This window comes from Orcinus orca, chromosome 20 (genome assembly GCF_937001465.1).
Source record: "Orcinus orca chromosome 20, mOrcOrc1.1, whole genome shotgun sequence".
NCBI lineage: Eukaryota > Metazoa > Chordata > Mammalia > Artiodactyla > Delphinidae > Orcinus > Orcinus orca.
Genome location: NC_064578.1, coordinates 16,901,667 through 16,913,495, shown reverse-complemented (window position 1 = coordinate 16,913,495; position 11,829 = coordinate 16,901,667). Strand labels below are relative to the sequence as shown.

The 11,829-nt window shown below is 41.0% G+C and overlaps 1 protein-coding gene across 1 annotated transcript; it reads right to left on the bottom strand.

Moving 5' to 3' along the window:
* Positions 1 to 216: 216 nt before the first annotated feature.
* Positions 217 to 9,178, bottom strand: PSMD7 (proteasome 26S subunit, non-ATPase 7). Its single transcript, XM_004273219.4, has 7 exons — positions 8,981 to 9,178; positions 6,773 to 6,864; positions 5,792 to 5,884; positions 5,012 to 5,109; positions 4,359 to 4,439; positions 2,315 to 2,406; positions 217 to 1,166 (listed from the first exon to the last, which is right to left on the bottom strand). The coding sequence occupies exons 1-7, from the start codon at positions 9,052 to 9,054 to the stop codon at positions 728 to 730; spliced, it is 969 nt and encodes a 322-aa protein (XP_004273267.1). The 5' UTR covers positions 9,055 to 9,178; the 3' UTR covers positions 217 to 727.
* Positions 9,179 to 11,829: the final 2,651 nt, after the last annotated feature.

The following is an 11,829-nucleotide window of genomic DNA, read 5'->3' as shown; positions in this document are numbered from 1 at the left end:
ATGACGAATCTGAGGCATTAACTAGGACACAGGTCTTCTGGGCTCAGTTGAGAGCTCTCCTCCCTACAGCTGTATGTCTTTAAAGGAATGAGGTGCTTTCATAAAAGATTCAGTCTAAAATAATTCTTTAAGGCAGCTTCAATTAAAGACTGTCTTGGTTGCTTCTGAAAACAACGGATCACCGCATCCAGAGTCAAAAACGACCAGAACACAGACTTAAAAACCAAGCCATTTAATTGTGTCTTCGAAGGTAAACAATATCTTGAGATGGATCCCAAGCCCCGAGAATGCCAGAGCTACGGGTCCAAGAAGTCCCGTGGGGTGGTATTCTCAACAGAGTCCAGAGGGGCAGACCTCAAGGTGTTCTGAGGCAGAATACTTATGGAATTTCGTGCATTCCATTCTGCAATTTTGCAGACTGCCAGAAACAGACCCCAAGAGTCTCTTGAGATGGGGAAAATTCAACTCCTGGTCTTACAGATAAAAGCAGGAAGAGTACCAAAAATGTTACGTTTACGTCTCTTCACTTTTCTCACACAGTCTGAAGCCTGAGCTATCACATTCCCAACTCAGAGCAGCCTAAGCTGCAGTTCAGGTACAAGATTAGTCCCTCTATCCAGAGAGCTCTCATCAATACAGCTTTTGCACTTAAAGTGAAAAGAACCCTCTGGCGGCACAATGAGTTAGTTTGTAAGATTTTAATTTACAAATTAAAAAGCTACATGTTTTATTTTTTCTCCTTTTTCTCTTCTTTCTTTACATCACTCTTTTCCTTATCTTTCTCTTTGTCATCTTTTCTATCCTTTTTGCTGTCTTCTTTTTCCTGCCCTTCTTTCTTCTCTGCGTCCCGGTTGGCGATCTTGTTGTTGATGAGGTTGTGCAAGGCGACCACGGAACGGATCAGCGAGGCCAAATACACTACCACCATCTGGTCATTGGTCTTCAGGTAAAAGGCCTTGACAAACTCCTGCAGGCTGACATCTGGCAGCAGGTTGAAGACGTCCTGCAGCTGGTAGATGATCTGATGGTTGATGGGCAGCTTGCCTGTGGCCACTTTCTCCAGGTAGCTCCTGATATCCAGAAGCTTGGAATTGAGTCCCTTCAAACCATGAACCTGGTTTGTGATCCGCTGGGAAAGGGTGCCCACTGTAGTGTCTTTGATGTCTCTGTAGGAACCCACAAGAAAGGGCAGGAAAATACATCAGTGTCCTGTACTATCACGCAGATTTTCACATTCTAAGGAAATACTAAGTTTGTGAGGAGGGGCAAGTTTTCCAAAGGAAAAATGTTACTTCCCCATTTTATAAAGATTTGAGTAAAACTGCCTTAATCTTGTTTTCATTTGGAGGAATATGTTTTATCTTTCTCATCACAGGGCATTTTTCAAAAGAAAAGAGAGAGAGAAAATGAAATCATTTTCACTAAAAAAACAAAAAAAACACCCTCTCTACTTCAAGTTCCCTGTTCCTAAAAAGGGTGGCATTTTCTCCACCTGCATCTATATGATGTTGGGAGAAGCTTTTAAATCAGTCAGCAGTAACTTTTTGAACTGGAAGGAATCTTATTGTTTGAAAAAATCTATGACCATTTCAAGTAAGTCAGGGTTATGTAAGCAGAGGATTTAAAAATAAAACCCCAGGGCTTCCCTGGTGGCAGAGTGGTTAAGAATCCGCCTGCCAATGCAGGGGATGTGGGTTCGAGCCCTGGCCCAGGAAGATCCCACATGCCGCAGAGCAACTAAGCCCATGTGCCACTACTGAGCCTGCATTCTAGAGCCTGCGAGCCACAACTACCGAGTCTGTGTGCCACAACTACTGAAGCCCACGTGCCTAGAGCCTGTGCTTCGCAACAAGAGAAGCCACGGCAGTGAGAAGACCACGCACGGCAACGAAGAGTAGTCCCTGCTCACCGCAATGAGAGAAAGCCCACATGCAGCAATGAAGACCCAATTCAGCCAAAAATAAATAAATAAAATATAAATTTAAATCCATCCATCCATCCATCTATCCATCCATCCCAGTCCAAGATGCAGATTCTCTGCAGAAAACTGGCTAGCTACAGTCATTGAGAAGGAGGTACACTGAAAGAGCACACGTTTGCTTTTGAATAATTCACACATCTGTTCCCGTCACAGCCAGCATTACAGCTTCCAGACAAGGTGTGCTGTCCACAAACTCATAAATCATAACTCGGGACACTTTAGAGATGACCCAGGACTAGAACCCAGGTCTCCCTATTCCTGATACAGATCTCTTCTTTACACTGAGCAGCTTCTTGGGCTGCTGCTGATTCTGATGCTGTCCTAAAGTCTCACCGTAACAAGTGTTCAACTCCGACTTCCTCAGCTTCCTCTGCTCCAATTTCACTGGTCACGTGCTCAAATGTTTTTGAGGTTGGAGTTCCATCCTGGGAGAGGAGAATTAACTACTTACTTACAAACAAATGAACAAACTGGCACATGTTCCTTTTCATGCCTTGATTCTTCTGCTTTAAGCCAAATCACTTTCATGGGTGTCATTACTGGCTTTTTCATGGCAAGGGTGGGTAAAGTTTGCTTTGAAAGCTTTCAAAGCACTGTGACTTCCAAGCTGAAGTCACAGTGGTCCTGCTCAGGGACGAGATGTGGTGGGGAATCATCATTAGTTTATTTCTAAGGAAAATCTTGATATTCTCTCAAGCCTGCAGTAGAGATGAACATCAGGGAAGTCTTGATTCGGCTAAATTTTAAGGACTTATAAGCATTCATTCTAAAATAGGCAATATTCAGAACACCTGTACTTGAGGCAGGCTCATGTCAGAAGATACAGTTTTTAACCATCTGTTGTCCCTTGGGTCAAATAGAGCACCAAAGCAACGTGGTTAGAATAACTGATTTTCTGGTGACCTGAATTAGTCAAGGAACCCATTAGTGGATGTGGTTTGCTGTATCACTTAGTGATTTCTTGATGGGACTCAGGAGAAACTTTTATCAGATCTAGTGCCAGAAGAGGCTGTACATCTCCTGTAAAGGCTGTAAAATGTGTGCAAGGCACGACAGCACAGCAGTGAGTGCAGACTCTAGCCAGGCTGCTTAGATTCAAAGCCTGGCTCTGCCATGTGTGATAAGGGAGCAGTGAGTTCTTGGGAAAGTCACTTCACTTACACTAAGTGGTATAAACATTAGCTGTTGTTATTTTACCCAGGACAGTGTGAATCCTGCAAACGGCATCTTCCTCTTGGCTTTGTATGCTAGGATGGTCAGAGCCTTCAACACTTGTGCAGGACTTCGTGGCATGTCTTTTCATGTACTGATTTTCCCTGGCTTCATCTTATTACAGGACCCTTACATCCCCTCCATCCTCTTTTAAAAGATCTTGTTTCATTGGTGTGTGTGTGTGCGAGTGCGTGCGTGCGTGCATGTGCATGCGTATGTATAAGCACCTCTAATTCCTTTTTGAAAGAGGCAGGGTAAAATTTAACTTGTAACAACTGTATCAAGACCAGGGATGAAAGTCTTACTGCAACTAGGCAATAAATTTGGATCTAAGCTCTCTGGTAGCAAGGCAAAGAGAAACAGGAGCATAGAGCTCAGTGCAAGGAACATCTGCAGGGAACTAACTTAACAAAGCCTTTTCCAGATTTTAAAACTGAATATATGGATAACCATAAGGAAGAAAGACAGCCTTTAGTCTGTCCGTTCAACTTTGGAAATTCAAGAGTGAGCTCTTTGCACACCCTAAGTGCAAATATTTTATGCTCAAAACAAAACTCATATACAATTTCACATCAAATCCTACCCTAGAATTTGAGTTCAATTTTCTTGGAAATAGAGAAGCTATTCTGGCAGCTCTTCATGTCCATACCCAAGAAACAAGCTAACAGACAACATAGCTGGTACTGAATGCCATGGAGCTGACTGTACAGGTGTCAAATCATACAGATGGGTTTTGCCATCTAGCTCCTGGCAGCTCTGACTTACTCTATTTGAAAACCTAGGATCTAGTCTATAGGGATTGGCTATAGACTAGATAATATAGTCACTACATAGGTGGGCCAACAGTGGAAACTGCATTAGATTAAGACCAAGCTCACCAGGCTCCGCATTTACTTTGCTGAGAACATCTCTGGGCAATCATTTGACTACTTTGGTCTCAATTTCATTGTAAAAGGGGACTTTAGATTTCTATGGTCCTATTTCTGAAATTTGGTGACTCAAAATTTGGGGGAAAAAAACATAATATCAAACTACTGACAGAAACCAATAACCTTTTCTTTGTTATAAAGTATTTGTTGACTTGAAAATGGAAAAAAAAAACCAAAACCCAATGGCCCTGAAAGTAGCAAATCTAATCTCCTAGGCTCACAGCAAGATGACTTACATCATGAACTTCTTCCACCGAAATATATGCTTCTGTGGGCAGTCCCAAGTCCTTTGGTTTTACATCAATGATGACCAATACCTGGCAGAAAAACAAATCATAGCAAATCACCTCATACTGAGCACGTAAGGAGTAACTGCGGCCATTCTGATGATTACCGAAGCTTTTTCATTCATTCAACCAGATATAAGCCAGAATTTTCAGAAAAAAAAATAACTTTACATTTCAAATTATCTTATTTGCCCTGCTCTTCAACCCCATCCATTAACAAGCTGAGAGGTAGTATAGTGAAGTTATCAAGCAGAAGAAGATTAGAGTCAAGACAGCTGGCATTTTAATCCCAGCTCCACACTTAGAAGACCTTACTAACCATTCTGAACCTCAGTTTTCTCACTGTAAAGAGGATAACAATCTCATACAGTTACTGAGAGGATTAAGGAAGATAACTTACATACCTAGCACTGAACAGATGTTTAATTTACTAAATACACTGGGTTACCGTATACTACACAAAACACTGCCAATTAACACAAGCTTATAGAAAAAAGTGGTGAAATGATTCATTATCCAAATCCTTCCTAGGATGCTTTCTTTTTCTTGAGTTAGCTGGCAACGAATATGAGTCAAGAGTTTTAAAGATGGAGTACACTTACTGAGTTAGGGCAGTATCTTTTCATGAGTTCATTGATGGCGATGTCATTCTTGTGTAGTTTAGGGCCTGTGTGGTACCACCCAACTATTCTTTCTCTGGCTGGGAAGGAAAAATTAGTGGCTTTGAATTGTTACATAAAGATCTATATATTTCCCTCAAAAAGGGTAAGAACTCCAGTAGTTATGTTCTCTAGCTTTTACAGAAATTCCAGACATCTAAACCTTGACATACCTATGAAATCTAAAACTCAAAAACAGGATTCTCAGAAAATAAACAGCAGGGGAAATCTAGAGATATACATATCTCAGACTAGTTTAGACCAGTCATACATGAAACAACTAGAAAACAATTCCAAGGCAATATATAAACAAATTCAAGTTCATGTCACATAGATTACATCTCTGAGTGTTGTGGGAATAAACATTTCCAAAGCAATGTGCTTGCTGAAATGAAATAAAATGAAAGTGACACATGTAACAGATATTTACCCTGGTGATACTAAAGCTCTAGGGGCAGGTGGATTTTATTTGACCATTCTTTGCTTTTCTGCTGTAGAGGGCTAGCTCTCTCCCCTGAAGCCTAGGTGGTCTAGCTGGCCTTAAATTGCTACTCTAGTTTCTCATTTATTCTACCTCATTCCTCTACTACCACTAGTCTTACTTCAGTCTAGCTAAGTGAAAGGGCCTTTGACATTAAACAAAGAAAAGTGAATATTTAGAAAAGACATTATGGGCACACATATACCTACACACATACGCGCGCGCGCCACAATGCCACCTACCATTGACCTTCTTAAACATTCCATACATGTTTTCCAAATAATCGTGGTCTAAAAACCAGACAGAATCATCTTTGTCGTCTTCATCAAAAGGGACTAGAGAGAAAAAAACCAAAAAACAGTTTAGGGTGCTACACAGAACTCTAAGGGCACATATCACAACTGTAGACCCCTACGCCAGATCTGATCCATGTCTTTGGTTTGTCCAACACAGTACTAAAATTATTTTTGAGTTGCTTTTAGTAAAAACTGGAAGATTTCACATACAAATCCAGACCTTCAGGTTCTCTGGAAAAACTGGAAGACCAGCAACAACTGGCTAGAGCCAGACAGAAGCAACCCCCTTTGAAAAGGATACATTCTTCAGTTTGCTAAAAGCTCCATCACTTCCTAATATTCCCGTCTGGCAAATTACATTACTGCCTGATCCTTTTAGACACTGGAGTTAGTGACTGCTAGTCTAGCAGCCATGCCAGGAATTATTTTGTTGTTCTTTATTATTGTTGCTTCAATCATAAAATATATGGATACAGTCTTATAAAGATTTATTAAACAGTGTAAAACATAAGGTCTTTATCTCCCCCTTGCCTACCCATAACCATGGTTAATAGTTTAGTACAACGGGTTGACAAACTACACCCGCTGCTTATTTTAATAGTTTTACTGCAATATAGCTATTAGTTTGTCTACATACTGTCTATAGTTGCTTTCCTGCTACATTAGCAGAGCTGAGCAGTTGCAATGGAGACTGTATGGCCTGCAAGTTTTAAATATTTACTATCCAGCTCAGTGTGTATCCTTTAGCCTCCCTTTTCTATACTTAAACAATTCTGAAATAGAACTGCTTGGTTATAATAAAAAATGGAGACCACGAGAGTTTCTTTCTTTTTAAAAGTTAACTGACATTTTAACCATACTCAGAAAATGTAAAATTTGCCTATTTATTTTAAAAACTGAGGTATATTTGACAAATTTTTCTTTTACCTGCAAAACTGTTGGATACATCGAGAACTTTCTTTTGCCACGACCCCAAAAGCACACCAACAACACGCTTCTGGTTTCCAACCTTGCCTATTCTGAATGAGAAAACAGAAGATCAGTCTGGATGGGCACAGACAGAAGTGGACCAACAATAAGATATCTAACAGGAAATATCAATGGTACAGATACAATTTAGCTTATCTGGGAACTAATCCCACTAAACAAATATAATGGGTTAGTCCTTAGTAATTCTAATAAATATAATGGGTAATTCGTGAACTATGGACACTGGCAATTTCACTGCTGACTGCAAAGAAAGACATGCTTGGAAAAAAATCTCAAACTTTATAGAAATTTAAAACGGAGAAAATGAAAACTCCCCAGATCTTAAGGTTTTAAATGTTATTTGACTGGTGTTTGAAATCACATTTAATTTTATTTTTTCCTCTGCAGCTTACCTTTCTCTTTTAAATTTTCCCCATCTTCTCTGTCCTCAAATCTTTTCAGGGATAAAGATGCTAAAGTTGAACCAGCTTTATGGTCCAGCTTGCCAACTCTTCTCTGGAGCATCTATGTCAACAAGCCCCAATAGATGTTATAATTCTTTGTACCATTTAGGGGCTCAGAAAATGATTCTGACCCAGAAGCGTGTGTGTGCCATTTGTGGTCTCTGAATGGCTTAATTATGCAGAAGCTGGAAGTGAGCCAGTGACTAATCATACTGGGAGGAGGGCTCAATGAACCAGAAAGACTACTTCAGAATATTTATTTCCATATCAAACCTCCTCAATGATTTTTGTCCTAAGGAACTGCAAGTGTTTCACTTATATCTCATTTCATTGGTCATCATGTAGAGAATTCTCCTTTAACCACTAACAATTATAACATACAGAAACAATACAATTCTATGTTCAAAGCAAAGACAAAAGTCACTGTGAAATGAACTACAATTCCTTAACAGTTGCTGGTTTCATACTGATTTAACTGTATTTATCTAAACATATGGTTTGGCAAATTTATAAATGCTTACTATATTTAGGGTTTGGACCAAACAAAGTTAAGGATTCTGTATTCTGGTGGTTCTAATTTTTTGGGAAATCTAAGTTCAAAGGAAACTTCCACACTCATGGGCTTTTCTTTTGATCTATAAAAATCCATTTGCGTTTTAAAAAACCCTGCAATTGTCTGACACAGCAGCTTGCAGTGTCTGCCTTCACTATGCCCTTAACAAGTGTTCGCTGAATTTACTGAACAGAACTGAAAAGATGCTTGCCCTCTTAGTACCTATAGTATCCTACGGGAGAAAAATACTAATCATTGTACAGTGGGAAAGCTCGCATATCCTGTTAGGCTAAGGGTGCTACAAAGCAATGGAACTGAACTGGGGACCCTAAACCTCACAGGAGTCTTGAGTTTGGTTTTGGCTCTGGTTGAACTGGGAGTTGTACAAAGCAAGTTGCAAGATGATGGGCACTTAGCAACTATGACTTTACAGCAGATGCTCCCAACTGGGTCTTACAACTTTCCAAGTCAATTAATTATCTTGTAAAATTTATGAACACGTGTAACAGGTCCAGCTGGACGAACAGCTCAAAAACAAGCAAGCGAAGGCGGAAGAAACATCTGTGGGATGTTTTCTTATTCATTAATGCCAACATCTCCAACCGGTCTCATTTTTAAAAGAAAAACTTATCAAAACTTAAAACATCTACGTTTTAAGCTATCGTCAAACCACAGTCCCACTTGGAAACTTTCGCAAGTTATATTAAAACCACAGTTCTTCCAGGGAGTCCTTCGGAGCGCTGAGTACAGAATTTCGGTGACGGCCTTCAGAGGCAAAAAGTGCAAGTCTGAAGGGCTTTCCTACCAGACACCGAGTCTTTCAGGCGAAAAGGGGCGGACGAGGTGACAGATGGGCACGAGGCCTGGGGATCAGGGCCAAGTGAAGCCTGCCCCCCCATACTCTGGCATCGTACGGACTGGGTAAAAGGAACGAGAAGCCCAGTTCATGGAGTGCCGGCTGGACGGCGGGGGAGACGATGCCAGGTGACTTGGGGCTTCGTGAACGGAGCTGCTCTGGGCCCCTCGGTGACCCAGGGCCAACCCCGGTGCATCTGCGCCCCCGCGGCCGCCGCGCCATCCCCAGCGCGCCGTGACTCAGCAGCGGCGGCGCCACCGGCCCCGGTAGGACGCCCCGTGCCGCCCGCTCACCGATTGAAATGATCCACCACACTGAGCAGCACTAGGGGGTGGACCACCACCTTCTGCACCGCCAGCTCCGGCATCGCGACACACCCCGCCCGCCAGGCCCTGCTCCCCGCGACCCGCAAACACCGACGGCCAGGGCAACAACGATTCTCGGGGATCCTCCAGGCCCGGCCCCTCCTCTTCCGGTTGGGCCGCCGCCGCGCGGCTCCTTCTTCCGCTCCCAGAGCGCCGCGCGCGTCGCGCTCGGATTGTCGCTCCCGCCGCCACCTTGAGGAGGCGAAGTGCCGGGGAAGGCGGGACACGCCTCGGGTGACTGGCTTCGAGTTTCCCAGGTCATGAAAGCTAACAGGACACTGGAGACTGATAAAGGTTGACCTCCTGGTGTTTGGCCTGTACTGTCACCCGCTGCGGCTTTTCGCCTTAGTGCCTTACTAGCTCACCTCCCCCTCCCTCCCGTCTGAAGACTGGAGAAGATGCTAAGAAAAATGTAAATAGTAATAAGTAATATTTCCACCATTCAGAAAATGTTCACTTTCGCTTCTAGTCAAAATCTTCCAGAATTTGTTAGAGGAACTAACTTTAAATCTCTAGCATTAGGGCATTCCCTTAAAGTAGGTTTGGTAATTTGTCTCATCATTTTATTGTCTGGGAATTTCCCCTTAATCCTTACCATGGACACTTAGCAAATAATCAACCTGTCTATATTTTCCCACCTGTCTTTATATTACTTACCATTTAACAAGGGTTAGAAGAATGCAGTTTGTGCCTAGAGTTAGATCATTCAGATTGATTTTAAAATAAAAACTCACAAAAAGTTTGGCGAAAAGATGGAAAGCAATAAGGAAATATGTTTTCATAGTTAGCTGGGAAAGAGAAAAAAGAAGACTAAAAGGGGAAATGTAGGAAAAGAGGACTTGAGCTTATTTGTGGAAGAAGGCAAATGACTTAAAATCCATGCAAGTTTAGTTTTCTATCTGACTTTAAGTTGCCATTTCTGTAAACAAAAACAATACTTCAGCGTGAATTATTTATTGTTTATCATGTTTTTAAACACCTTCTACCTTCCCTTTATCAACAGAGGATCTGAACTCTGAAGAATGACAAGGAGACTTTTGCTCTGAACCTTAGCCTCCTTCCAGTATAATTAGGGAGCTTTTGATACCCTTTCTGGGCGCTACCCCTCACTTTCATTTCATAAACTCTTCCTACTTTGGGGAACACTGTTTTGCATCTTCCTCATTTCTTTTAATATTTTTGATTTGACTATGAGATGATTGCTGCTACTTACGACGATAGAACTTTTAAATTAAGGAAATGTAAGTCAGCCCCATTGTGTGATGTGTTAAAGCATGCTTGCTGGTGTTTAGTGCCTGGTTCAAAGTAGATGTTCTTGTTTCATTTCTTAAGTGATGCTATTCAACACAGTGTAGACATGTAACTGTTATGAAAAGACCTTGGAAGGGTTTTCCCCCCTAATTTTTAAGATCAAAGATTGATTTTGATTTTTCTTATGTATCAGGTAAGGCATAATAATTGGAGTCTAACGGAAGCATGTTTTTGGACTAAAATATTTAGAGGATAAAGAAGACAACTTGAAATCATAAGGTATTTTTCATGTTGTCCTATTTTTTCTTTTTCTTTATTAATGGAACTGACTTGAAATCATAACTAATTTCATAGCCACTATTAGGGGCTAAATTCATTCAGAGGAATGCAGAAGGAGATATAAGAAATCTTTCTTTTGTTCATTTAATTCTGGACTTTAAGAGGATCTGATGAGAGCATAAGGATAATACATTTTATTTTCCTTTGACTGTTTTTTTTTAAAGAAAGAAATGTAATTTTTAAATTTTTATTTATTTTTTATTGAGGTATAGTTGAGGTATAGTTGATGTACAATATTATATAAGTTACAGGTGTACAATATAGTGATTCACAATTTTTAAAGGTTATACTCCATTTATAGTTAATATAAAATATTGGCTATATTCCCCGTGTTTTACAATATATCCTTGTAGCTTATTTTATCATAATAGTTTGTGCCTCTTAATCCCTTACCCCATGTCTTTTTTTTAAAATTAATTTATTTAATTTTGGCGTGTTGGGTCTTTGTTGCTGCGTGTGGGCTTTCTTTAGTTGTGGCAAGCGGGGGCTACTCTTTGTTGCAGTGTTCGGGCTTCTCATTGCTTTGGTTTCTCTTGTGGCGGAGCATGGGCTCTAGGCGCACGGGCTTCAGTAGTTGTGGCACGTGGGCTCAGTAGTAGTGGCTTGCAGGCTCTAGAGCGCAGGCTCAGTAGTTGTGGTGCACAGCCTTAGTTGCTCCGCGGCATGTGGGATCGTCCCGGACCAGGGCTTGAACCCGTGTTCCCTGCATTGGCAGGTGGATTCTTAACCACTGCACCACCAGGGAAGCCCCTGTCTTTCTTTTTTAATGTTAAATTCTCCTTTTCCCAAATTTATTGAGATGTAATTGACATATAACGTGTAAGTTTAAGGTGTACAATGTGATGATTTGATACATGTATGTATTGCAAAATGATTACCACAATAAGGTTAGTTAACGCTTCTGTCACCTCACGTAATTACCTTTTTCTTTTTGTGGTGAGAACATTTAAGAGCAACTTTCAAATATATAATACAGTATTGTTAACTATAGTCACCATACTGTACCTTAGCTTTCCATCTTATTATTGGAAGTTTGTACTCTTTGACCAACAACTCACATTTCCCTGACTCCCAGCCTCTGGCAACAACTATTCTACTCTCTGTTTCTGTGGATTCTGCATTTTTCATTTCCACATGTAAGTGAGATCATATAGTATTTGTCTTTCTATCTGTCATTTCACTTACCA

Bases quoted from the DNA above. Each gene is read 5' to 3' on its own strand.
- PSMD7 (XM_004273219.4), bottom strand. From the start codon at position 9,054: ATGCCGGAGCTGGCGGTGCAGAAGGTGGTGGTCCACCCCCTAGTGCTG. The intron at 2,407-4,358 runs GTAAGTCATCTT...CTCCTCTCCCAG, and splicing joins CGGTGGAAGAAGTTCATGAT to GATGGAACTCCAACCTCAAA. The intron at 1,167-2,314 runs GTGAGACTTTAG...GGGTTCCTACAG, and splicing joins GGAGTTGAACACTTGTTACG to AGACATCAAAGACACTACAG.